At 37.3% G+C, this 27337-nt stretch overlaps 1 protein-coding gene across 3 annotated transcripts in view; it reads left to right on the top strand.

Moving 5' to 3' along the window:
- LOC136858279 (uncharacterized) overlaps window positions 1-27337 on the top strand; it is a 319541-nt gene that overhangs the window by 248684 nt on the left and 43520 nt on the right. For all 3 annotated transcript variants that reach the window (XM_067137700.2, XM_067137699.2, XM_067137701.2), the window contains one exon: window positions 17173-17406. In XM_067137700.2, the coding sequence (XP_066993801.2) occupies window positions 17173-17406 (234 nt within the window). The remainder of the gene's footprint in view (window positions 1-17172; window positions 17407-27337) is intronic.

Genomic DNA, 27337 nt, shown 5'->3' with positions numbered 1-27337 from the left:
TGCCTTAGAGAGGCTTGAGATGTAAAGTTGGGAGCTAATGCTCCTTGTAATTAAGGGTGTTCTGCCCTTTGGTACTTTGTTATTGTGAGCTGAGAGCTCAGAAATTATATTTGGGGCTCGAAGCCCAGATCTTGTAATAACCCCCTAAATCTTGTGATTTCTTTGTACCTGATTTTGGCTTGTTGTTGACTTGTTAAGTTTACATTTTCTATGTCATCATTGTTAAGCTTTGAAAATATAACCTTTGTTAAAGTTTTAAATTAACTTTAATTTTGTAGTTGAGACCTATTCCTGCCCACACCTTCTTTCACCTCTAACTACCACGGATATCTCCGTAACATATAGTATTATATCACAAAGAAAGTACAGATCACAATTGTGATAAGTTATTATATTAATAAAACCACCTTTCCAATACACAATAGTCCTTTATATTTAGGATAAAACCATTTAATTACAAGTAGGACATGTTTCGCTCAATCTTAGTGAGCATCATCAGCTATAGATAACATAATCCATGGTGGGTCAGGGCCCTGATCCTGGTATATATAACGAAAAAACATCTGATATACATTGATAAAATACGAATTTTAACAATAAAGATTATATTATGTCTAGTAAAACAAATATTGATCATTAAAATTGCTTAAAATGTAAGTGGAATGAATGACATGAAATGTTACTACAATATGTATTGATTAAATGTTCGTATAAATCAATGACCATAATAATCTTCGCTCAATTGTATTAGACTGTTTATGATTAAAAACAGTTATTCACATAAGGGTGAGCTCTTGTAATTAACTATGATGTTGTTTTTTAAAATAAACATAATGAGGAATGCTAAAATCACACATATTGGTTGAAAAACGAACTGCACTGATGATAAAACGTCGTCTGGATCGGCGTAAATAACCTTATGGAACTTCCTTGTGTTGTGTTTCAAACATTATTATATTTTGTGTAGTAGTGATAATATTGGGCTTCAAATGGAGAACTACTGATCTCCTAGGTGAAATAATATAAATCGGGTGTATCGTGTGTAAAAAAAAAAAAAAAAAAAAAAAAAAACAAGAAGAAGAATAGTATGTGTGTCATTTGCTGGAATTTAAAAGCTGTACTACTGTAAGGAAATAATAACAGAAGGCGCTTACCCATGTATTAATTGAGGGGAGAATAGTCCCTTGGTTGTTTACAGAGGTTTGATGGTCACTGATTTGCTGCTACGTGTGTTGTATGAATGCGAACGTCGAGGCGGGAAGGGGAGGGGAGGCGGTACGTTACGGGAGTTGTCGGCCAATGGAAGGGATGCAGTGCTAGGAGGCGTTGTAGGTGTGGCTACTGTTGCTGTTGTTACTACAGGAGGATTCAGCGGAAAAGAAATCTTCGGTTTTGCTAATGTATTCTTCTTTATTCATTAGAACCGTTGTGGGACCTTTGTCCGCTTTTGTGACTATGATATTGTTATTTTTGATTTTACTCTTGATTCCGATTCCACAATTGTGATCCGCGCGACCACCGAAGTGTTAACTAAACTCCCAGCTCGCCCATTTTTCTTTTTACTGCTACAAAACATATCTGCAACAGTATATCCATGGGGCACAAAATATTCTACTTTATTTTCAGAAAGCCAATGCTCCGATACACAAATCACATCAACTTTCTCGGTTTGGCAAAAGTGTTCTAATTCTAACAACAACTTATTTCTAATGCATTGGACATCACTTGAAATAAATTGAGAGATTTACCCTTGCTATCCTTCGTTTGGATGCCATTTACCTCTCAGCAACTTCTTTTTGTATCACTCATTATTGGTGGAGATTTCTGACCTGACGTTTCATGTACTGGTATTTTATGAACAGGAGAATAACATTACTTGAGTTTGGCTACTTACTAAACTATCTTTTATTATGGTTTGATTTGATGACCGATCTGATTCGGTCACAGATGCTAGTATTGGTTTACACGGCCTCTTAAAATTCATAACACTTTCTACCTCCTCTGCGAACCATGTGACCTTGCCGTGGTGGGGAGGCTTGCGTGTCCCAATGATGCAGATAGCCGAGCCGCAGGTGCAACCATATCGGATGGGTATCTGTTGAGAGACCAGACTAACGAATGGTTCATCGAAAGGGGGGTAGCAGCCTTTCGGTAGTTGCAAGGGCGGCAGTCTAGATGATTGACTGATACGGCCTTGTAATAATACTCAACAGGGCTTAGCTGTGTTGATACTGCTATGCGGCTCAAAGCAACGGGAAACTACAACCATAACTACCTCCCGAGGACATGCAGCTCTCTCTGTATGAATGATGTACTGATGATGGCTTCCTCCCAGGTAAAATATTCCGGAGGTAAACTAGTCCCCCATTCGGATCTCCGGGTGGGGACTACACGAGAGGGGGCGATCATCAGGAAGATGGATACTGACATTCTGCGAGTCGGAGCGTGGAATGTTAAAAGTTTGAATCGTGGTAGGTTAGAGAATCTGAAAAGGGAGATGGATAGGCTAAAGTTAGATGTAGTTGGTATAAGTGAAGTACGTTGGCAGGAAGAACAAGATTTTTGGTCAGGCGACTACCGAATTATGAACACAAAATCAAACAGGGGAAATGCAGGGACACCAAACCAATGCCCACCACAATAGTCCAGGTCTATATGCCTACTAGTTCAGCGGATGATGAAGAAATAGCAAGAATATATTAGGAGATAGAAGATTTAATACAATATGTAAAAGGTGACGAGAATCTAATTGTGATGGGAGACTGGAATGCAGTGGTAGGCCAAGGAAGAGAAGGTAGTACAGTAGGAGAATTTGGATTGGGACAAAGGAACGAAAGAGGAAGTCGGCTGGTTGAATTCTGCACTGATCATAATTTAGTCCTTGCCAATACTTGGTTCAAACACCACACACGACGGCTGTATACGTGGACGAGACCTGGAAACACTGGAAGGTATCAAATAGACTTCATTATGATTAGGCAGAGATTCAGAAACCAGGTGTTGGATTGCAAAACTTTCCCAGGAGCAGACGTGGACTCTGACCACAACTTGTTGGTCATGAAATGCCATCTGAAGTTGAAGAAATTGAAGAAAGGAAAGAATGCAAAAAGATAGGATCTAGACAAGTTGAAAGAAAAGAGTGTGAGGTATTGTTTCAAGGAACATGTTGCAAAAGGACTAAATGAAAAGGCTGAAGGAAACACTATAGAGGAAGAGTGGAGAGTCATGAAAAATGAAGTCAGTAGGGCTGCTGAAGAAATGTTAGGAAGGAAAGAAAGATCAACTAAGAATCAGTGGATAACTCAGGAGATACTAGACCTGATTGATGAACGACGAAAATAGAAGAATGCTAGAAATGAAGAGGGCAGAGAAGAATACAGGCGATTAAAGAATCAAGTGGATAGAAAGTGCAAGATAGCTAAGGAAGAATGGCTGAAGGAGAAGTGCAAGGATGTCGAAGGCTGTATGGTCCTGGGAAAGGTAGATGCTGCATACAGGAAAATCAAGGAAACCTTTGGAGAAAGGAAATCTAGGTGTATGAATATTAAGAGCACAGATGGAAAGCCACTTATAGGGAAAGAAGACAAAGCAGAAAGATGGCAGGAGCACATCCAACAGTTGTATCAAGGTAAAGATGTAGATAATTTGGCTCTGGAACATGAAGACGCTGTTGATGCTGATGAAATGGGAGACCCAATTTTGAGGTCAGAGTTTGACAGAGCTGTGAGTGACCCAAATAGGAACAAGGCACCTGGAATTGATGACATTCCCTCTGAATTACTGACTGCCTTAGGAGAAACCAGCATGGCAAGGTTATTTCATTTAGCGTGCAAGATGTATGAGACAGGAGAAGTCCCATCTGATTTTCGGCAGAATGTTGTTATACCTATTCCCAAGAAAGCCGGTGCTGACAGGTGTGAAAACTACTGCACCATTAGTTTAGTATCTCATGCCTGCAAAATTTTAACGCGTATTATTTACAGAAGAATGGAAAAACAAGTTGAAGCTGAGTTGGGAGAAGATCAATTTGGCTTCAGAAGAAATGTAGGAACACGTGAAGCAATCCTGACTTTACGTCTGATCTTAGAGGATCGAATCAAGAAGGACAAGCCCACGTGCATGGCATTCGTAGATCTAGAAAAGGCATTCGATAATGTTGATTGGACCAAGCTATTTATGATTCTGAAGATGATAGGGATCAGATACCGAGAACGAAGAATTATCTACAATCTGTATAAAAATCAGTCTGCAGTGATAAGAATCGAGGGCTTTGGAAAAGAAGCATCAATCCAGAAAGGAGTGAGGCAAGGCTGCAGTTCGTCCCCTCTCCTTTTCAATGTTTACATAGAACAGGCAGTAAAGGAAATCAAAGAGAAATTTGGCAAGGGAATCACAGTCCAAGGAGAGGAAATCAAAACCTTGAGATTTACCGATGATATTGTTATTTTATGTGAGACTGCAGAAGATCTCCAGAAGTTGCTGAATGGTATGGATGAAGTCTTGGGTAAGGAGTACAAGATGAAGATAAATAAGTCCAAAACAAAAGTAATGGAGTGCAGTCGAACGAAGGCAGGTGATGTAGGAAATATTAGATTAGGAAAGGAAGTCTTAAAGGAAGTAGATGAATATTGTTACTTGGGTAGTAAAATAACTAATGATGGCAGAAGTAAGGAGGACATAAAATGCAGACTAGCACAAGCAAGGAAGAGCTTTCTTAAGAAAAGGGATTTGCTCACTTCAAACATTGATATCGGAATTAGAAAGATGTTTTTGAAGACTTTCGTGTGGAGCGTGGCATTGTATGGAAGTGAAACATGGACGATAACTAGCTCAGAAAGAAAGAGAATAGAAGCTTTTGAAATGTGGTGTTACAGAAGAATGCTGAAGGTGAGATGGATAGATCGAATCGCGAATGAAGAGATAATGAATCGAATTGGTGAGAGGAGATTGATTTGGCTAAATTTGACTAGAAGAAGAGATAGAATGATAGGACACATCTTAAGACACCCAGGACTTGTTCAGTTGCTTTTTGAAGGAAGTGTAGGTGGTAAGAACGGTAGGGGTAGACCAAGGTATGAATATGACAAGCAGATTAGAGCAGATGTAGGTTGCAATAGTTACGTAGAAATGAAAAGGTTAGCACAGGATAGGGTGGCATGGAGGGCTGCATCAAACCAGTCTATGGACTTATGACTCAAACAAAACAACATTTTCTAGTTGACTGAGCCAGCTTGAAGAACAGCTACTTTCTACTAGTTTTCCTGATGTGTATTATAACCTAAGGGAGTTGCATTTTTCAAAGTATATATATCTTATGATTAATAAAATCGTTAACAATATTAGCAATTTTTCGTTTACCTGAATTGTTTATATGGAGACCATGTTTTGTATAACAGTGTCTCTCGAAACTGCTGCATTCAATAACCTGAGTATTCCGAAAATGTTTATAAATTTTAACATTATCTGTATTGATCTTGTCCACTTCAATGTTCACACACAAGTCTCTACTTAAATCATGCCTGTGGGGCACGTTCACTACAAGGATGTTAGTGTGAGTCAGCTTCCCTAGTGTATTTTTTAAGTTGTGATCTTACATTCTTGGCATCGTCGTGAGCTACGTTGTTCGTCCCACCAATGATAAGCACTGCATCGCCGCTCCCGAAGTTAGACCTCAGTGTATATTTTTACCATTTATCGTAATAACATAGGTAATAATTTTATTAACAATCGTCTGTTCTTGTATCTGAAGTAGAAAACAACTCCTTGAACTAAGATCAAAGAGTTTGATCGTAGAAATATCTCCAGTGAAAGTTGATCTTACTTCAGTGCGAATTGATCTCAGATTAACGTTTATACAATACAAATGTCAGAGTTTAGCGTGCACCGAGATCAATTTCGTCTCTTATCTAAGATCAAACGGTTTTTACAATTGGCCCTAAGAGGTATGCTAGTACTTTTTTCAGGAAAACCGAGCAAGAACTGCATCTCAAGGCTATGATACTGAGTGAATTTTGAAAATTTTAACGTACTGTAGCTCTCTGTCAGTTTGTATGATTAAATGGGTCTGGTGTATTATCACTGATCACGTTTTGGCACTTAAGACGTTTATTGTATGTTAGTGATACTCTACCATACTTATCCCAAAAATTCATGTCATATTTTATAGTTTTTTAGGTCATATTTAGCTAGTTTTAGGGCATATTTTCTTGTATATTTTGTACTTTTAAGTCTTAAACTTCCACACCCTAATGATGAGAATGCCAGGAGAGAGAATACGAAAGAGAACATTCATGGATACAGAGACTGGAAAGAAGATGGAGCACTGTTGTGGACTGTATTGCAAGTAGAGGAGTTGATAGTAATGAAGTACTAGAAGAGGAATGGTGGAAAGATCAAGTAAGGTGGAGGGCTTTAGTACACTACCCTACCCAGAAAGAATCTGGAAAAGGGAATGGAAGAAGAAGAAGAAAGATCTACAATTTTATAAATCAATTGTGCTTGAGTTGTACGCAGCTTAAATGATACGGTCATTCCAAATGGAAACTGTTCTTGTGATTTCATATATGCCTTTATCATCTCAACAGGGCTCAAAATTTGCATATGTGTTACTCCTACTTGAGCATACATATTTCCAATAGCAACCACTTGGTACTGCTCATGCAGTTGTGATAAAAGATTCTCTATCTCGATTAAGCACCTGTTGACAGCTATCTCAATTTCTAACAGTATGAATGTCTTTGTTAACTTTGTCTCGTTCTGAAGAAAATTTTGAATATATTCCAAATTCTGATTCAGTTTTAATTTGTTGGCTGTTACATCATAAAAAGTTCATAGATAGTAATGTAGACTTAACTACTGTCATCTGTTCCCTAGCTATCGTTAACATGGATATCTGTTCTTTTTCTAATTCAGATATCTTCCCTTGATAAAAATCAATGTCACCCTGATCTAAAATACCGAATATTGATTTTGACACAGTGCCAATGTAGCTAAATATCCCATGTTTCTCTGTACTCTGAGTAAACTGTTTAATTACATCTTTTAATTCTTGTGTTTTATGGAAACGATTAATTTCTAACTGTATGTCATGTACACATGTGTGGTTTAATTCTTATGGTAATTGATAACACAGTGTTTGTGTTTTTTCTATGTTTTGTTTAACAACTCTCTATGCATCATCTAATTTACTTACATTCTCGTAAGTAACTAGTTTTCAATCTATCGTGGATATAGCCTTATCTCCTTGATCTTTAAAGTATATTCCTGGGGTTTTCTCATATGGTAACACTTGAAAATCTAACGCTTCTGCCATGATAATTCCATGTAATTAAGTGAATGACTGTTAAGACCCAAACCACTTTCCATGCGGAAGTCTCCATGTCGCACCTCCAAGGAAATGACTTGCGATTGAAAGAATTTCTTGCTATACTCTGGGAGTTTGCGTTCCCATATCAATACTCAACTATTAATTAATCAATTAATTATTCAGCGGACTCTATGATGGTAATGTCATATCCCCTAAAAATATGAATACTACAGTAGTGATGCAAGTTCTCCACATGCAAGATTAATGAGATTGGGCAGTCAATCCTTGCTTTTAATCTATGCACTAGAGTGTTTGTCACATTCACTTATAAATGATATCTCTCTTATAATAGTTCCTTATTGCGCCGTTCCCGGCTCCCTGAAAGGACGCATAATATCCAGGCTAGCTTAATTATGACCTTTCCAACTAAACAGTTCAATAATTTTGGGTGTTGAGTTCCGAATCAGAGAAAGATATACCATGCGGAGCCAAATAAGACTTAAATCACCTATAGAAACGACTTTCATATGTTGCTTATTCTAATTCTTATGCTATCAAGATGTTATCGCTCTCATTTACTTAAATCTAGGTCTCTATACTACAAACACATTGAAAGAACTGTTTAACATTTTCTATATTTGTTTATTATAACAATGTTTCAATCCAGAATTCGAATATTGGACTATCCTCCACAAAAAGAAAAATCTGGTAAAGGAAATTGTATGGTCGACTGTTCACTTGGCCTATTTCGAGGGAACATGGACTTAACCTCATAAGTCTACCTATTTCTCCATTCAATTTTTAATTACTCATTTCCTTTTTTCTTTTAATTGCTCTATATCACTCCTTTATTCAGCACTTCCACATTTCTGGGTGGAAAAAAGAATCGAAGTAAAGGGCGGTATCGTGCAAAAATATATGTAAGTAATGTTCATGGAAAACCTACCGGTATTTGGCACATCCAGCGCCCACTATGCATTCTAAAGTGAAAGCTGTTTGATATTGTCATCATCTGTAATGGATCTACTGGTATTCATTACGTTAAGTGCTCAGATCATGCTTGCCCACAAAATCAGGGACAGAATGCAATGTATGGCAAGGTATTAAGTTCTGAATAGGCCATCATTAAGTTGAATACTATTATGCTCCAGCTCATAATTATCAAATTAAAACCCATAAGTCCAAAAGAAAATGTCAAATTCTCCCTCTTAGGACCTTAAAGCAATAATTAAATTGGAATAAAGCGTTCAGTTAATGGATTGAAACGAAGTCGAGTATGTTTGAATATTTAAATTGGTGAAAGCTTTCCTAACATAGGTAATTAAAATTTCGTATAAGTAATTGAAAACTTGCTTAGATAACTAAAGAAAAACTTATCTGTATAGTTAATAACTTATCTGGGTAACAAGAAAAAAAATTATTGGTCTGGGTAACAAAAAAGAAAAATTATTTTGTCTGGGTGCACCCTAGCAAAGAAAAGGAAAGAAATATTTACAACATGAGTTCCAAAAAGCAAAATATAGACTGAGGGTGTCTTCCTCATGGTATCCAGGACGCATTTTTGAGACTTATAACCATATCTCAAGAATTGGAATTTTTCCCTACTACATATTAGGTTTGAATTAACTATTAGCTCTCCCTCGGAGCTCATATTCATTTACTGCCATAGAATAATCCTATCCTTCTCAACATACTAATAAATACCTATGGGTGCTAATCTGGGAGGATAGTTCCCTAATGTTTCCATACATAATTAAATCACAGTGTTGGATATGGAATAATGACCATTGAAAATTTAATTAAATGTTGAATATTAATGCTTCTTTGTCTATGTCCTTTTTATTCTGCATGAATTCCGATAAGTTCCCCTTTCAAATCAATGTAGTTCTCATAAAAGTTCAATCAGAACCAGTAAGACACATATACCATTTAAAGATCCAAATCCTCTCGTCATTTTAAGCTAAACATAGGTGCGATATTATACTTGTTAATGACTACCCTACTAGTCTCGTCTGAAATATGCTATCAAGAGTGGAGTATAGTGTGAAGACTTGACCGTTAAATATCATTCCTACATTTCCATTTAGTCATCAGTGATGGGATGACGCCTAAGAAATTACTACGTTCCTCTCGTCTGAGAATAGATTGGTATTAAGAAAAAAAAATTTGTGACAGCACATGTGTTCAGTTCGTCCTCCTAACTGAGATTTTGTTGACACTACCAAGTGAGCGTTCTAACCAACAGATGTCACTCAGATCTTATTTGTATTTCTACATGCTTGCTCGTAAGATAAACAGAACATGAAATTGCTACACGTTCATTTCCTAATTAGCAAAACTCTACACGAAAACCGTTAAGTGTATAGCCACGTCACCGTGTTCATCCTCGCGCAGAATCAATAACTATCATTATTCTCAATCATCAATCACATATCAACTTCTCTTAAAATATTACTATTATACTTTCAAAACCATTATCTGTCTCCTTACTAACACGGGTTCACTTCTTACCATTGTGGACCTTATTTCTTTCAATTACGGTTCATGGACACATTTCCAAATAGTATGACCTTCATTCAGTCATAACCACAATTTATCATAAACAGATTTGTTTACCTAGCAAGCATATCCTACTGTTGGTTCCTAACTTGACATTCATTGACTATAACCAATGTACACACGTATCTATATCGCTCTTTTATGTATCATACAGCTTACTGTCACTTTGACTAACTCAGAATTTCACACAACATGGATCACATTTCGAACGTAGGCTTTTATCACTGAGTGACTACCTATCTAAGGATTTGTTATGCACATCTGAAGATTACCTATCCACCTTTATTCTAATTTATCACACCTCTCTTGTCGTTTAATCACTTCGCACCGAACAAATTAATAAATCATACTACATTTACAGTTGAATACAAACATTATTACACTGATTTAAAAGTAAGACTTATCTGAATTCAGCAGCTCCAGTCGCCATCATATGTCCAGCTGACAGGACATATTGAACCGTCGCTACTTATTTCCCTGGGTGTACGGGAAATATTCGCATATTCCTCCTCTGGGCTCAGTCATCTCGGTCGGCAACGTCATCCTGTGGCACCCATTTGGGCAGTCTGGCTTATCATCTCCTTAGAGCTTCATGTTCATCTGTGGTCTAGTTGGAATAGAATGGCATATGAGATTAATTAGCATTTCCATTGTGAATAACTGTGAGAAACTGTCTAATGTGAAGATTGTTCCCTCTGAAAGAGTTGATTTACTGGTCGAATATTTTCCTTAGGGTGATGTAATTTTAAAATTTGAAATGATTAATTCTCCTTCTTCACTCAATTTCGAGTTATTGTAGGATTCCCTTTGTAACTCTTCACTTCGGTAATATCGTGAAGTACGTCAGCAGGGATTGCAGTGACGTAAGCTTGTTGCTGTTATTTTCCTCTCTTCACGTCTCTTGGAGATCGCTGAATGAAATTATTAGTCTCCCGTTCAATCCGCGATGTTGCTTCTAAAAACTCCTTCCTTATCCCGTGGAGCTGATTTCTTGTTGTGACGTCCTTAAGATTCTGGTGCAGTTACTTCCGTCTTCAACTCGTATATTTTAGGTAGCAATCCCATCTCGTTTTTTTCTTTTTTTTTTTTTTTCATAATTGTTAGTAACAATATTCCCGTTCGATCCTTTTCACTGCCTTCTGGATCTTACTTCTTCTTCTCTCCCACTTGATGTGAGCACTTTCGCCTTCACATGCGGTATGATTCAGATCTTTCGGTGTTAATTATTCCAAGATACATGGGTTCCATCTTTGTTCTACTCATGGTCGTAACTTCTCATGACAGTGAAATGGCACATTATCAATCAAAAAATGGTTAAGATGCGTCTGTGGTTTACTATAGAAATAATCTGCTTCTCAAATCATCTTACATCATCACTGCTTCTATTCAAAAAAAGTAAGTGAGGTTCTCACCAGAAGAGGTTAGTGAGCACGCACTCATTTGTACTTAGATAGAGAGGGTTTGCTAACCTTGTGTAGCCAATGGTATTGTATCTCCCTTAAATCAACCAATTGAGCCACCCATGCTCTTTTGGAAATGAAAAGAGTAAAAGGAAAATATCTTGTATCTGCCTTGATAGACAGCATAAGAAGAAGATGGAAAAGAGAGAATTATTTTCTCGCCTGCTACGAGAGACAGAAATAGCCGTGGCACTATTTTTCATGTGTCTTTCGCTCTACATCTCCAAGTGTCTATGTGTTGTTTGTGCCTGCCCGATGCCACACGGGCAAATAGAATCACACCTTGTCTACTACTGACATAGGGAATGGGCTCATTCATTGAAACATCTAGCCATAGGGCCATGGATGTGTTCCATTATCTAGACTGAACTCACTAGGATGAACGGTATTCACTCTCACTTTTTCTAGCCTACTCTCTGCCAACAAACATCTGTAAGCTTTCATTCGGGTAATTTGAAAATCTGCAACTGATGTACTGTAGTGACACATTTCATATTCGAGTTATAGCTTTTAACTATGTAAATGTCTCTAATCTCTCTCTAACTTTTAGGGGCTTTCCTATATATAAAACAGGAAAATTTGGGATTGAACCGTGATCTCCTAACATTGCGAGGTTTCATCTGGACTGTGGCCTCGCGAGTACATAACCATCTGACAAGTACATACAGATACATGCAATGTGCACTGCATACTAAAATCCCTAGGCTCCTTCTGATGTCAAGTTAAAATTTCTATTCTGGCCTATATTTGGTTACGTGGTTTGGCTGGGTATTTCAACTAACCCTACCAGCAACCATCGATAGTTCCAGATAATCGTAGGAGTGGACGGGGGGTGTGAAATCCACTGCGATCGAAATAGGAGCCAACCTATTCTTATCATCTTGGCCCAAGTTAAATGTAAAATTTCAATCTACTTTTATGTACTTTAATTATCTTCCGCCGGGTTGAGTGGCTCAGACGGTTGAGGCGCTGGCCTTCTGACCCCAGCTTGGCAGGTTCGATTCTGGCTCAGTCCGGTGGTATTTGAAGGTGCTCAAATACGTCAGCCTCGTGTCGGTAGATTTACTGGCACGTAAAAGAACTCCTGCGGGACTAAATTCCGACACCTCGGCGTCTCCGAAGACCGAAAAAGTAGTTAGTGGGACGTAAAACAAATAGCATTATAATTATTAATTATCTTCCCCTTTTTTATTAATTCTCAAGAGACAATTCACGTCTTCAACTTTCTCTACCACATACGGACCTCCATATGGTTGGGAAAATTTGGAACTCCGTCCTCGCCGTAATGTCTTCCCTAAGCAGTAGCTGATTGCCTACTTGAAAAGTTACTTCGTGCTGTGTTTTGTCATACCACTGCTTCTCTTTTTCTTCATTTTGGATTAAGGTTTTCCTTGCAATCTTACAATTTTCTTGTAACCTACGGGTTAAGTCTTCTACCACATTTTGGTACTCGTAGGTTACCTTGGTTTTTTCTGCAATATACCTGGTATGTTCGCCAATTGTGTTTGCATCATCCTATCAGAATATTATAACTACTGTTACCGAAACAGAACTTGCTTTACAGAAAATCCCATATGATATATGAGGCGAAGTTAGACATAAAATCAGTAGAAAGATCCCACAATACATCAATCACATTCACAATAATAACTTAAACATGAATACCACCAATAAATCGAACCTAAACAAACTCAAAAACAAAATACAACAGAACAATCTACTAATAACAAAAGCCGACAAAGGCAACACTACGGTCATTATGGATAAGAATTGAATATATATCAAAGACTAAGGCATGTTTCCAAGACAACACTGTTTCAATAAAACGCCGAGATCCAACCAACAACATACAAAGGAATTTTAAAAATCTACTCAAGAACACACACATTCTTCTCACCAAAACAGAATCTGCAAAGCTTATAACAATGACCCCCCAATTACCATCCGCAAAAGCCTACCCTAAAATACACAAAGAAAATGTACCCATGAGACCGATTATAAACTATAGAGCCAGTCCAACCTATAAACTATCGCAATTCATTCAAAATTTTTTGAAAAAGCATTATTCATTTTTAGCAAACAAAACAATACAAAACTCAATAGATTTTTGCAACAGAACCAAAGAACATTCCCATTAAACAAACAATCAAAATAATAGAATCTAATTTTAAAAACCACAGCAATTTGAGCACCCTAGAAATAGATGAATTCATGAACCTACGTGAATTCGACATAAACAATAACTACTTCAGATTTCATGATACCATATATCGGCAACAAGGCCTACCCATGGGATCTCCTGCCTTTGGAATATTAGCAGAAATATATATAGACCCCCTAGAACACACGTCAATCAATAAAATAGATAGTATATATTTTTGGTGCATATTTCTTGACGACATCTTTGTAATTATAGACAATAGATCCACTGACGCAGATACTATACTAGACAAACTTAACATTTTAGACCCCCAAATTAAATTCACTAAGGAAACCGAAAATAACCGTACCTTAAATTACTTAGACTTGACAATAACCAGATACGACAACCACTTTATCTTATAAGATCTACAGGAAACACACACACACCTTAAATACCATAAAAAATGACTCATTCATCCTAACACACACAAAAGAGCAGCCTATTATAGCATGATATATAGAGCTTTTAATATCCCAATGACAATAGATCAAAATAATGAATTTAAATTAATCCACGACATAGCCAAACATCTTGATTTATAAATTTCATTTTTCCATATTGATAGTTACCAATTGTCACAAAAGGAAAAGAAAGTTCCAACTTATCAATACTTTTTATTTACATGTAATGCGGATATCACATGTCTAGGACCGGTTTCGACCTGTTAACAAGGTCATCCTCAGCTACATTAGAATCTTATTTGCATTTTCACCTTATGCCTCATAAAGATCTTTAGGACATACTCTATTGTTTAACAATATTATTTAAAATACTTTTTATACTCTTCCTAAAAAATGTTAAAACATTACATCATAACCGAAACTGTGACAAAACAAGCTTATATCTTAATATACACATGCAATTGTAGCGGAATGAATTTGTCTTTAAGCTTATTGAGTGTAAATATTTACCATAGGCGTTTTGCCTATTCAGTTGAAATAAGCCCCATTTTTCAAATGTATAGTCATATTTGAGGGGAGCTTTGTTTATATTCGTGAATGTTATAGCAATGAGCTACCAGTAAAATATACTAATTAACTAAAGTTGCATGTTGATAAAATGTTATATTACATGTTCACATTAAAATATTAAAGTATGATAATGTACTTAGTAGACTAAATTGCGTGTTGACTTAAATAAAATTTTACATATTCAATTTTACATATTCACATTAAAATGTTATGAAGTGTGACTAATGTACTTTGTGACACTGAAAGTCTAACATAGCTGTTGGCCTTAGTTCTTGCATTATATTATGTTGTTGCATTAAAATATTGCACAAATTTGCCTTTTGCACAAAACATTAGATATTTGACACATTGTAAGATATGCTATATATGAATGTCTTTTAAGTCCAAATAGTAAGTGACAGCACTTCCTTATATTTTATAAATGCAAATTCAAATTACAAGCTTTAATATGCAATGCTTATACACTTTGTGTATGACTCAACCACTTTTTAATTGACTTGAACATAATCTGGCCTGTCTGATGTGACTGCTGTTCTGGAATTTTCTCACTCTGAATGTCGTAAATGTTGGTGGTTCCTTTCCCTTTTTATGAAGTTGGCAAAATCTGTAAGTCAGAATGAATGAATGAATGAATGAATGAATTAATTAATTGAATTAAAAATTCTAGTTGAAATGAAACTTTACGTGATATAGTATAAGTTCTAAAATCTACTTACTGCTGTGGGGTGGTTGTGATGTGAGTTGCTTGGCTGTCTGTCGCGTATTGTATCTCGTACTAATGGTTCTGGTGTTGTCTGTTGTAAGGGGGGCGGAGGGACAAGTGGGGGAAGTTTCAGCGTGTGTGTGGGCGGAGTCAGGCAAGTTCGCTGTCTGCGCTGTAGCCTGTATATGACGTTGTTTGTTGACTAGTCTGACGTAGTTATTCTTTAAGATAGGGATAACAAAATATTGGTTTTTTTTTCCCACAGATATTTCATTAATGTTGTAGTTTATCGTAAAAAAGAGTACTTGAACAACATACTATACCCTTTGCATTTGAAAGTATCCCAGGAACTACCATGTAGCTATTGGGATTACTTTCAACAGGTCACAAATGAGAAAATAGAACATCTGGGCATAAAAAAGCAGAATACCCTAGATCGGCCGTCGTGTCGTCGTGCGTCTGGGTTAATAATTGTGATCTCCAGTGCAAGTTACTGTGTTCCAGAAATCAATGGATTTTAGAAAAAATGGCTCCTATATTTTAACCTTCAGTTTATATTTATGACTCAAATTTAAAGCCATATTACAGTTTATTCAATCAATTACAGCATTGTGAAAACAATTTTAGCCAAATTTTTAAATTGTAGTTACTATGTTTTGGACGTCAATTTATTTTAGAATTAAGGGTTACTCCAATTCAACATTGTAATTGTGAAAACAATTTTAACCAAATTTTTAAATTGTACTTGCTATGTTTTGGACGTCAATGTATTTTAGAATTAAGGGTTACGTCAATTCAACATTGTAATTCATATTGTCATACTTTTAATGTGTACATAATTCCTATGTTTTTTACATATTATTACTAAACATGGATTTATACTCAAGCAAAAAAATTTGTAAAAACAATCCAATTATGACAGGTCTTAACCTTGAGACAATTATGTAGGCTGAAGATGCTTGTAAATAAAGCGAAACATGTCCCTGTAAATTCGTGTTGTAGTATTATGAACTAGCAACACAAACCAATTTGTATTGAATAGGTGGATTCAAATAATCACTATATTGTAAGCATTTATAGCAAATTTCAATACGGGTCTAATCATGAGATTAGTTGCATGTAATGGGCAACATTACCCCGGAAGAGGACAACTTTTATCAGAAAACTATTCCCTGAAAACCCTGTTTGAATAAAATGCATCAAATTGTATTGATCAGTTACCAGACATACTTACATTTTGACCCCATAAACCACTGGAATGGAGAATCGAATGCTGGGTCTAGAGAACTGTTTGTTTTTCTGCTGTTACCAGATAAGACAATAGTCGGTGCTGCAAAAAAAAAAATAGATTGACTCAACAGTTCTCAAATGTTCTTTGGACTACTGAGTGTTGATAGAGCATTCTATTGTATGTGCATTTTAGTTGTTGCAAGTGGTTCATCTTTTTCAGTTTAGGAGGCTGGAGAAAATAAGTGTTGCTATTCGTCAGTGGCCGATGTTACCCTGTATGGCCGAAGTTTTCCCACTTTATGATACTTTTCGATAGGACAAATAACCTAGGTATTTAAAAATTAAATTTCAAGTGTGCCTTCCCCTAAAGTACCATTTCACTTAGCGCGAATAAAATTATTTATAGCCTAGATTGTATTGTAGTGGCTTATTCCCCAACTTTACAAACTGGTTTTTATAAAATTCTCTACAGCCATATTCTCGTGATGCCCATACGTAGATACATGTATTCAGAAAGGCAGAGATGAGGAAAATTAAAAAGTGCATTTCCTGGTTATTGTGGACGCAACCGATACAGAAATTCCATTCTTTTTAAATTCTGAGCAATGTACAAACAAAACTTAATTTTATATGTATGGTAGATTTTCATTGGTTTTTTCTTTTTTGGGTCATCAGTATGTGGCCCTAGTTATCACTTGTTATAAACTGAATGTTTTGTGAAGTGTTCTGAATTGTTTCAGGATGACCCGGACAGTTCGTCCCAGAATTCGTAGTGAGGAGTGTGGTTCTGCTCCCTTGTCTGGTTACTGTGAAATATGCCAAGTGAATTATAGTGATAGGAAGAAACATTTGCAGGCAGACACTCACATTAAGTTTGTTAGCAATGATCAAAACTTTTTGGCTTTGGATAACCTCATCAAACAAGGATCCAACATGGAAGCATTCTTGAAGATGAACGGTGCAAGTGACTTCAGGTATGTGGTATGTTGTAGTCTAAAAAATTATTTAAGAACTTTCACACCTCTCTCTTATTGAGAATTTTAAAAACTGTATTTAAAATGCAGGTTTTAGTGTGTATCACCATATACCATATTTACTCATGCATTAGACTCCCCTGTTTTTCCCCACCTTTACAGCCCAAAAACATGGGGGGGGGGGGGGTCCAATATGTGATAACCTCAAATTTAGTGCAGTGAGCCTGTGGCTTCTAGGCTATAAAGAGCTATAAATTATACGTGTAAATATTCTACACTATTCTTTAACAAACTTATGAATGTATTTGAGTTATACTGGCTATTTTTGTTGGAAGGCAATATTTCTAAATGTAAAAAGACAATAAATAGTGAGCACGTCTTTTAGGCCTACACATAAAGTAGATAGTTTTTTTTTTGCTAGGGGCTTTACGTCGCACCGACACAGATAGGTCTTATGGCGACGATGGGATAGGAAAGGCCTTGGAGTTGGAAGGAAGCGGCCGTGGCCTTAATTAAGGTACAGCCCCAGCATTTGCCTGGTGTGAAAATGGGAAACCACGGAAAACCATCTTCAGGGCTGCCGATAGTGGGATTCGAACCTACTATCTCCCGGATGCAAGCATAGTTAGTTTTATTTACTCACGTCACATTTGTTTCATCTCATTAGTTCCTCTGATTAGGTTGACGTCAGGAAGGGCATATGGTAGTAAAAAGTCACTGCGAAGATATGTCTCACTTGTTACTCGACCCCATAGAAAAAATTGATACAAAAGAACGTAATGGCCAGTCCTTTGTCTCTGTCATTTGAGGAGTAGGCCTACCACACAGTAAACCTAATCAGTGCTTTCACTTGAGTTATAGTCTTCAAATCAAAATCTCTTTATTTGCAAATGAGGTGTCTACCTTGGTGGCAAATGGTACGCTAAAATATATTATTGTCAAGCACTAAATATTAAATTAACAAGAGAAGAAAATTTTTCTATAATACAATATTATACAATTTACGCTAACAATGTTTTCTATTAAACACACAGCTCATCCTTAATACATTTATATTGTTTACGTTATCTTCACTGCCATCTCGTCAACCATGCATCGAGAGCATTCCAGGTCCCATCTTTTTTGAAACTTTTAAAAATGGTTTCATTCCCTACTATAGAGTCCAGACAGTGAGGATCTATTCCCAAATGGTTTCTGGATATTCCCAGTTGGTGTATGTGTAGCAGAAGCCACTCCTTCCGAATAAAGCCGTTCTATAGAAAGCATGCCAAACAACCAGTTAAGTAGGGTATGTTAAGAGTTGTACTTCCGAATGTATAGTTACTGGAAGCTTTCTTTGGATAACTCCTGTTGTTGAAAGCCAAACCCGTATTTTAAAGTATATTTCATGCTTGTTCTCCACATTTATCACATCAGGATTTACCTAAACAACTGTAAATGAGATCAGAGAGACCACACTGTTTAGGTTAGGTATTCTATCAAGTGCCTGCATAGTGCTAGAAGTTCCACGATGAGAAGATTAAAAATAAATAACAGGAAATTTTGCCGCTTTCATGGATATCTAGAGGTGTGGCGGTAATGCGTTTTATTATCATAATGTTTAATGTTGTACGATCATTTCCTCCATTTTTTATTAATGCATAGTATGTTTTGTTCGCCGTCTCCGAAAATCGTGAAACTATATTGGCCTGAGTTACGAGATATTAAACGATCACTTTGTTAATGATCTCGCCTGCTATATTAATAGCAGCAACCGTGAATCTTTCTTAACTAAAGTAAACTCGTTTTCTTATTGCGGGGTGGTGCAGCTCTTTTTAAACAAGCCCCCAGTGAAAGGGAGCTGCATGTACCACTTTTATCACTTATCAACCTTCCTGCCATTCGTAAATATCTAGCAGAATGGTACCGAGAGTCGAATTCAGGCTCCCGAGAATGGCAGCTAATTGTGCTCACCATTATGCTTTACAAAGGTGAAAAAATTGAGTGTATCCTCCTGATTCAATACATCATATATTCCATCATTAGACGGAGTAATCAAATTCAAACATGTTTCGGCTCGTTTGAGCCATCTTTAGTGAAAAAGGCGGGGTGGGGGGGGGGATTAACATAATACAACCTAAAAGTGCCAAAAAACATAATGAAGGAACAAATGAAAAATTAGCACAATATACAATATCTAAATCATCATGTGGAGCAAAGAACAACTCACTGCGATAAAATTCAGTGAAACAGGGGTTAATACAAAACATAATTGAAACTAAAAACTGTGTTAACCTAAGAACAAAAGAAATGAAAAGAAATGATACAGATGGAAATGAACAATAAATGCCCATAGTGAGGTTGTGGACCTCTTAGTTCACAAAATACTAGCAGTTTCCCGCTGGCTCCGCCCGCAATGTACAATGTATGGTGTTGTTCGTTACTATCCTCAGGGATGTATTTGCGAAGTTCCGACTTAATGAAATAAAGCACATGATCTACTGCGGTAATAGAATGTAATATTGTGTCAAGAAAACACTTGAAAATACATTACACAAAGAAATTGAATTAAACGTTCCTTGGAACAACACTATGCACCGAACTATTAAAAAGTCCTTCAAAGATCTTAGTCATGGAGACAAATGTACTCATAACTATTCTCATAATCTACCAATGTAAGTAGTTACCATATTTCACGGCATAATCGTCGCCACCGCGTAATCGTCGCATCCTTTATTTTCAATACAAAAATCGGACTTTAAACCTTTAATTACATAATCGTCGCACGTCCAAATTTTGTTCACTAATCTGGTTAAAAGGTAAATGGAACTGCAACGTAAGTTGCACATGAATGCGCAATTTAAATACGTGTATGGTTTATGGGCAATTTGGCAACACAGTCACGTTTGCGACATGTTGCACAACGTATAAATAAATAATACCGGTATATGTACGACGCATGGCTTACCGGTAGACTATCAGCAGTTTGACAACGTGGTCGCGAGACAGTGTACTATTTATTCACCACCTACATATTATGCTTACCGGTAGGCTATCGGCAGTTTGACAACGTGGTCGCGAGACAGTGTATTATTTATTCACCCCCTACATATTATGCTTACCGGTAGTCTTTCGGCAGTATGACAACGTGGTCGCGAGACAGTGTACTATTTATTCACCCCCTACATATTATGCTTACCGGTAAGCTATCGGCAGTTTGACAACGTGGTCGCGAGACAGTGTACTATTTATTCACCCCCTACATATTATGCTTACCGGTAGGCTATCGGCTGTTTGACAACGTGGTCGCGAGACAGTGTACTATTTATTCACCACCTACATATTATGCTTACCGGTAGGCTATCGGCAGTTTGACAACGCGGTCGCGAGACAGTGTACTATTTATTCACCACCTACATATTATGCTTACCGGTAGGCTATCGGCAGTTTGACAACGTGGTCGCGAGACAGTGTACTATTCATTCACCACCTACATATTATGAGTTCCCATTTGAAATACGTAAGGCTGTAAGTTATCGCTTATCGGCAACGTCGCCAGGAAATACCGGCTAGGTAGGTTGAATGGCCCTCGAACCAGCCCTCAGATACAGGTAAAATTCCCTGACCCGGCCGTGAATTGAACCCGAGGCCTCCGTGTAAGAGGCAAGCACGCTACCCCTACACCATGGGGCCGGCTCCTGTGTTATTGCGCACGAAGTGAAATCCAAGACGGTAACGCAGATTTCCACGGAATTATTCAGCCTAATTATTTACGATGTCTCAGTTGTCATCGCTAGACTCTTATCTTACTACTATGTCATAAGTGTCCGGGCATGGGATGAAAACTTTTATCCAAGCAGTCAAGATAATTATTATCCAATGCTATTAAAGTTTTATTTTATAAACTCGTCAGTAATGTAATGTAAAATCATCAATAACTGGGAAGAAATATTAACCTAATTACCGTATGTTTAAAAGAAATTGAAAAAAATGAATGTTTGTTACTGACGTCTCGGAATACAGTCAACTACACAGTAGATCTACACCGCGCTAGCTAGAGCTCCGGTTTGCAAGCTTTGCGCAAGCGCAGTAGTGTGTCCTAACCAACGAGCTAAACTGATAAATTGTTGCATGCTTCCTTGCTGCCTAACAGTATTGGCTGCTCTGGAATGGACAGATCACAGATGCATTTATTTGTTTCAGATTTACGTGATTCCTGTAGACATGTGTGCGTGAGAATTTAAGTTTTTAATTTGTGTTTTGGGTGTTTGCAGAAATAATTTGTTTTAATAGTGAACAATTACGGAAAGTCATTTATATCGCAAAACATTAACGTGTGAAGCATTTATAAGTGATTATGGGTAAATATAGAAACTATTCTGCGGGCTTCAAGCTAAGCGTAATTGCCTTCGCTGAACAGCACGGGAACAGAGCTGCAGAAAGAAAATTTTCTCTGAGTGAAAAGTTGGTGCGTGACTGGCGGAAAGTAAAAAACAAGCTAAAAAGCACAAACCCTTCTAGACGCGCGTTTAGAGGTCCTAAAACAGGGAAGTTTCCTATAATTGACGAAGAAGTGTTTAGGTATGTCAGTGAAATACGTAACAATGGCTGCAGTGTATCATATGAAATGTTACAAATTAAGGGACAGGAGGTAGCGCGCAAACACAACATACCGGTAACTCAGTTTAAGGCGACTCGTGGGTGGATTAAGGGGTTCATGCAACTACACAATCTGTCGGTGCGAAGGAGAACAACACTAAGCCAAAAGTTGCCTGCTGATTACACGGACAAGATTGTAAATTTTCACCGATTTGTCATACGTTTGCGCAAGGAAACTTCGTACTTGCTTTCTCAAATTGGTAATGCCGATCAGACTCCAATCTTTTTTGATATGCCTCGCAACAGCACTATTGCGCTAAAAGGATCACGGAGTGTATTAATGAAAACCAGCGGTAGTGAGAAGTTGCGATGCACGGCAATGCTAGCCATTACAGCTGACGGGAGAAAGTTGCCGCCTTACATCATACACGACAGATAGTCATTCCTGGTGGCCTAACATCTGCTTTGCAGCCACTAGACGTATGTGGTAATAAACCCTTTAAAGACCACTTACGTCGATTTTACAACGAGTGGATGATGAGCGGCGATCAGCAATTGACGCCCGCCGGAAATATCAGGCGTCCACCCTTGGACTTGTTATGCTCGTGGGTGAAGAAGAGTTGGGATCTTATACCACCTGAACTAGTCTCCAAGAGCTTCAAAAGGACTGGGATTTCGAATGCACTAGACGGTTCCGAAGATGACGCAGTGTGGCAGGGAGACGAAGAATCTGATACTGGTATTAACAGAGGCGAGGACGGCGCATCAGATAGCGAAACCTGCGATAGCGACACCGAAGATTTGGAATAAATTGCGTACCGGTAAGTTCGCATTTCACAACAAAGCGATAATTTTTTGCAAGTGTAATATTTTAACTTTAATACTCAAATTAATGACAAATTAACTTAATACGTTCATTTTTATTTTCAGGTTGGAAAAACGTTCGCCGAATTGTTGCGAAAAATTATGAATTTTGTTTTAGACTATTTTAATTATTTTGATCTATAAACGCGAGTATTGCGTGCATCTTAAATTTGTATCAAATACAGTTTAGTTATAAATACATTTTTTGAGTAATACAAATACTGGTATTAAATATTCATCGTATAATGGTCGCACCCTACAATTTTTTTCGAAAATTTTGGTATAAAAAGTGCGACGATTATGCCGTGAAATACGGTATTACCTCAGAAGAAAGTGCTTGATCCACTGAGCGTTTTTAGACCAAAACGAACTGCGTACCTCAATTAAAAAGAAATATATGATTGGTTCAATGAGAAAAAAATGTTGAAGAAATGAGACGTCAAATTTAATGTGCATTCATAACTTTGCTCAGAGTGAACCAATTTGAATGGTTAAGAGCTGAAATGAAAGAACCTGATCCACTGAGTGTTCTTATGCCAAAACGAACTCTGTACCTCAATTAGAACCAAAGATATGATTGCTTCAAAGATACAAAAAATTGAAAAAAATGAAATAATTTGAGGAAGGTGGAAGTTAAGTGATTTATAGTACCTGATGACAAATTTGTGCATGAATACCTTTTAAGTTAAAACAATAATGAAGGAAATCGACCCGATAGAATGGCCGGACTGACTGGCTTTAGTTTTCATAAATTTTTTAAATATATATAGATAGATTGGTTTTGTAATGATACAAAACAGGGTGAAATCAGGCAGAAAATCTGTCTTTGTAGAAACCCATCACATCGAATTGGCTAGGAGGAGGGAGCGGGAGCGAAAAAGTTTGAGAAGCCAAGTCTGACATAACGTGCAGGCGAAAAGCCAGTGACAAGGAAAAACACCGATGAAATTTAAAGCTTTAAAACAGCAGCATTCTCAATATCTTCTCAATCTAGCGGTCCCATTCTTTATTATCGTTTCATAATGTTGGCTTGTTGGGTTGCCTTATTATAAAAGGTCGGAAGGGCCGTGACATAAAATTGAGAAGCTTTGTTAGGGAAATGACAGATGCATGGTAAACTGTAAGTGACATGGTGGAAACCTTCAATGAAGTTCCAATCTGTAATGGAAAAAATGAGGTTGTGTGAGAAACTTGAGCTGATACGTAAAAAGTGTGGAATAGGTGTGTAGAAAGTTTAAACTTACGGTGTTTAGAAGGTGGTTGTCCTCTCAAACAGCCTGGCCTTCTCAAAGTAACGGTCTCATTCTTGCGATCGAGTCTATTGTTGGTTTAGCTGTGTTTGCGAGGATGGAAGGAACGGAGGGGGAAGGAGTGGTGTGGGAAGGGGAGGGGGGAGTGGTGGTGAGTTGGAGAGATGGAGGCGGGGTTTGTTTATTTTATGGAAGTTCTGACAAATGTTTCAAGTAGAATGTTCTTTTTCTCGTTGATTTCATTTAAATTGTGAGAAGGGTTCAAAAACTGATCTAAATCGATGTGGATGCTCTCGAGAACGTTGAGCAATGTGCCTTTCTGCTCATAATGCAAGATTTATCTATTGAGGTGTATTCATGGCCCGATGCCTTATGATGTTCACTCATAGCTGAAAAACGATTATATTTGAGAGCGTTGCGATGTTCGGCGTTTGACAAAATTGCGGCCTGTTTGACCAATGTAGCTGGAATTACAGAATTGGCATTCTAATTTGTAAACTCTGGAGTTCAAATATTTATTATTAATGTTGTTATTGTTTACAGTGTGTGGATCGAAAATGGAGTTGGTGTGGGAGGTTCTGTATGCTATTTTGATGGGTTTTTTTTTTTTTTTTTAGAAATTAGGTAAATGCTACTATTACTGAAAGTGAATGTGGAAAACTTTTCTTTAGGAGTGGAGTCTTTTTCTAGGGTAGTCTTGGGCCTGCTCTTATAGCTGTTGATTCTGCTGACGAAGGTTCTACTGAAACCATTATGTTCTGCAATATTGTAAATAGTATTAACTTCTTTTTTGTAATTCTTGCAGGATAAGGGAACAGTTAATGCTCTGAGGACCATGCTGTTGTAAGCTGCTTTTTTATGTATGTCTTTGGGTATTATGTATTATGTAAATTATTTCAAACCCCCACCCCAGTTATTTTTCACTGAAGATGACTCAAACGAGCCATAATATGTTTGAATTTGATTACTCCGTCTAATGATGGAATATATGATGTATTGAATTAGGAGGATTCACTCAATTTTTTCACCTTTTTAAAGTGAAACCGTTAATACGGAATGATTCTAATATCTTGTAACACCATTATGCTGGCAGACATTCTTAACTACAAAACACAGACATAAATACATGACTGATGCGTGCTTGCAATGCACGGGTTGGACACGAAACTATTTGTGCAACATAATCAGGGCTGCAGTAGGCCTATGCCACGGTGGCGGACATTTCTTAACTACGAAACACAGATGTACCGCATGACTTTTTGACGCATGTACTCATTGTGTGGGTCATACAGACTAAACTATTCACAAATTTGTGTGATGTCATCAGATCTGCAATACGGCTTGTACCCGCTTTGAAGCGGAATTACTGTTGTTTTCCGATAATTACATTGGGGGATCTTGTATGCGAGATTTATTTTTTCATTTTCTTCCTCTCGAATAGCCAAGGAGGGGTCTAATACGAGTAAATACGGTATATTCATTTATTTTTCCTGAATGTGCTCTCTCAAATAAACCAATCCAGAATAGCTAGAGAATAGAAAAGTCAATAAATAAATTCATTAATTGATTAATAAATATTGCCATAGGTTTTCAATGGTGATTATTATGAAAATAGATTAATGGCATGATTGTGTTAGTGTTGATTAACATCAACTGGCCGAGTCATGTCTTCGTGCCTTTCCTGAATGGAACATGTTATGCGACACCTTTAACATATTATTCATCACTTTTCCCTTTAGATTGTTGTGCCTTCCATTGTCCTGTTTCCAAGCATTTAAGAATACTCTAAGCACTTGAATTCAATATATATAAAATCTGAGCATCTCAATTTCCCTAAGTATCTCGCACGTTCTTTGGCGAAGTCCTAGAGTTTTTTTAACGCCTCATTGATGCGGAACATTTGGGTGCTGCATTACCCAGCGGACAGAGGTGATAGTGGTGCAAGCACTAAGAAAATGTAGCGATCTCCTTAAAACTCCATTGTTACACCAGTTCAGCTCAGGTTATTTTCCAGCATTTACAGTAGATTTAGAAGAATGCACATTCATTGACTTTTTTCCCCTTATATTATTGGAGAAGAGACCTGTCATCTTTTAGACAGAACAATGGTGGCATTCGTGTATTTGCAGGGGTTTTCACAATGCAGTAAAAACTAGCATAGTCTAGCTTGGAAACTTTGAATGAAGAACTGTACACAATTATTTATTTATTATTTATTTTCCTCAAATTGTAGATACAATTCAGGGATGGTGAATGGAGAAAGGCATAGCCCCTCGTACACGAATGTACCTCCATCCCCACCTAAAATTATAATTATAGTCTACGGAATGTGCATCTCACTCACTTGGGATCATATAAATTTTCATCCATCCTCCCATGCTTTCTGAACATTCACACAGTAGAAAATTATATTACGTACTGAAGGTTTCGCTATACATATTTTTTTACCTCTTTACAAAAATTTTCAGCAGGTAATTCCTTTGTATGCGGTGAGAGTTCCTTCCATAGCCGAGCAGATTGAAGAAAAAAGCCACTTAAATATAATGCTGTTCTTGCAAGTGGAAGGAAAAGGGACACACCTTGACCTCTTTGAGCTATTAATGAAACAAATGTTAATAATGTGTTTGAATCTAATGACATAGTCAGGTACTGTACATGTATCAATAAATTACAGTAAACCCCATTTAACCAAACTAAAGGGGGCAGAGCCATTTTAGATAACACCTTTATTATTATCATTATTTTTCTTTTTTAATTTTCCTTACAGATTGGAAGTATTGTTAGAGCAGAAGGGACAAATATTCACCTCCTATGTGCATGCAGTACTTTAATTTGAAACAGGCTATATAGGCATAAATGTAAAGTACAGTATTCCATCAATGAATGTCATAATTGATTTTCATTTAGGGCTCTTGCCCAGGTGACAGATTCCCTGCCAATTATGTACATAGTGTTTTCTTAAATAATTTCAAAGGACTTTAAAATTTATCATTTACCAAGGTACACGTACACAGACTTAGCAGATGTCATGGGATAGTCACCTAATAACGTGTGGGGCCTTCTCTGGCCCTGCGAACTGCAGTGAGTCGACAAGTCCCTGGTAGTCCTCTGGACGCAGCTGACACCAAATCGTTTGCAGAGCGGCCGCCAATACTGGTTGTTTGTGGGTGCAGGATCCATGGCACGGAGCCTGCATTCCAGGACATACCAGATATGCTCGATAAGGTTCATATTGGGGC

This window comes from Anabrus simplex, chromosome 1 (assembly GCF_040414725.1).
Source record: "Anabrus simplex isolate iqAnaSimp1 chromosome 1, ASM4041472v1, whole genome shotgun sequence".
Lineage (NCBI taxonomy): Eukaryota > Metazoa > Arthropoda > Insecta > Orthoptera > Tettigoniidae > Anabrus > Anabrus simplex.
This window is presented reverse-complemented; position numbering and strand designations above follow the sequence as displayed.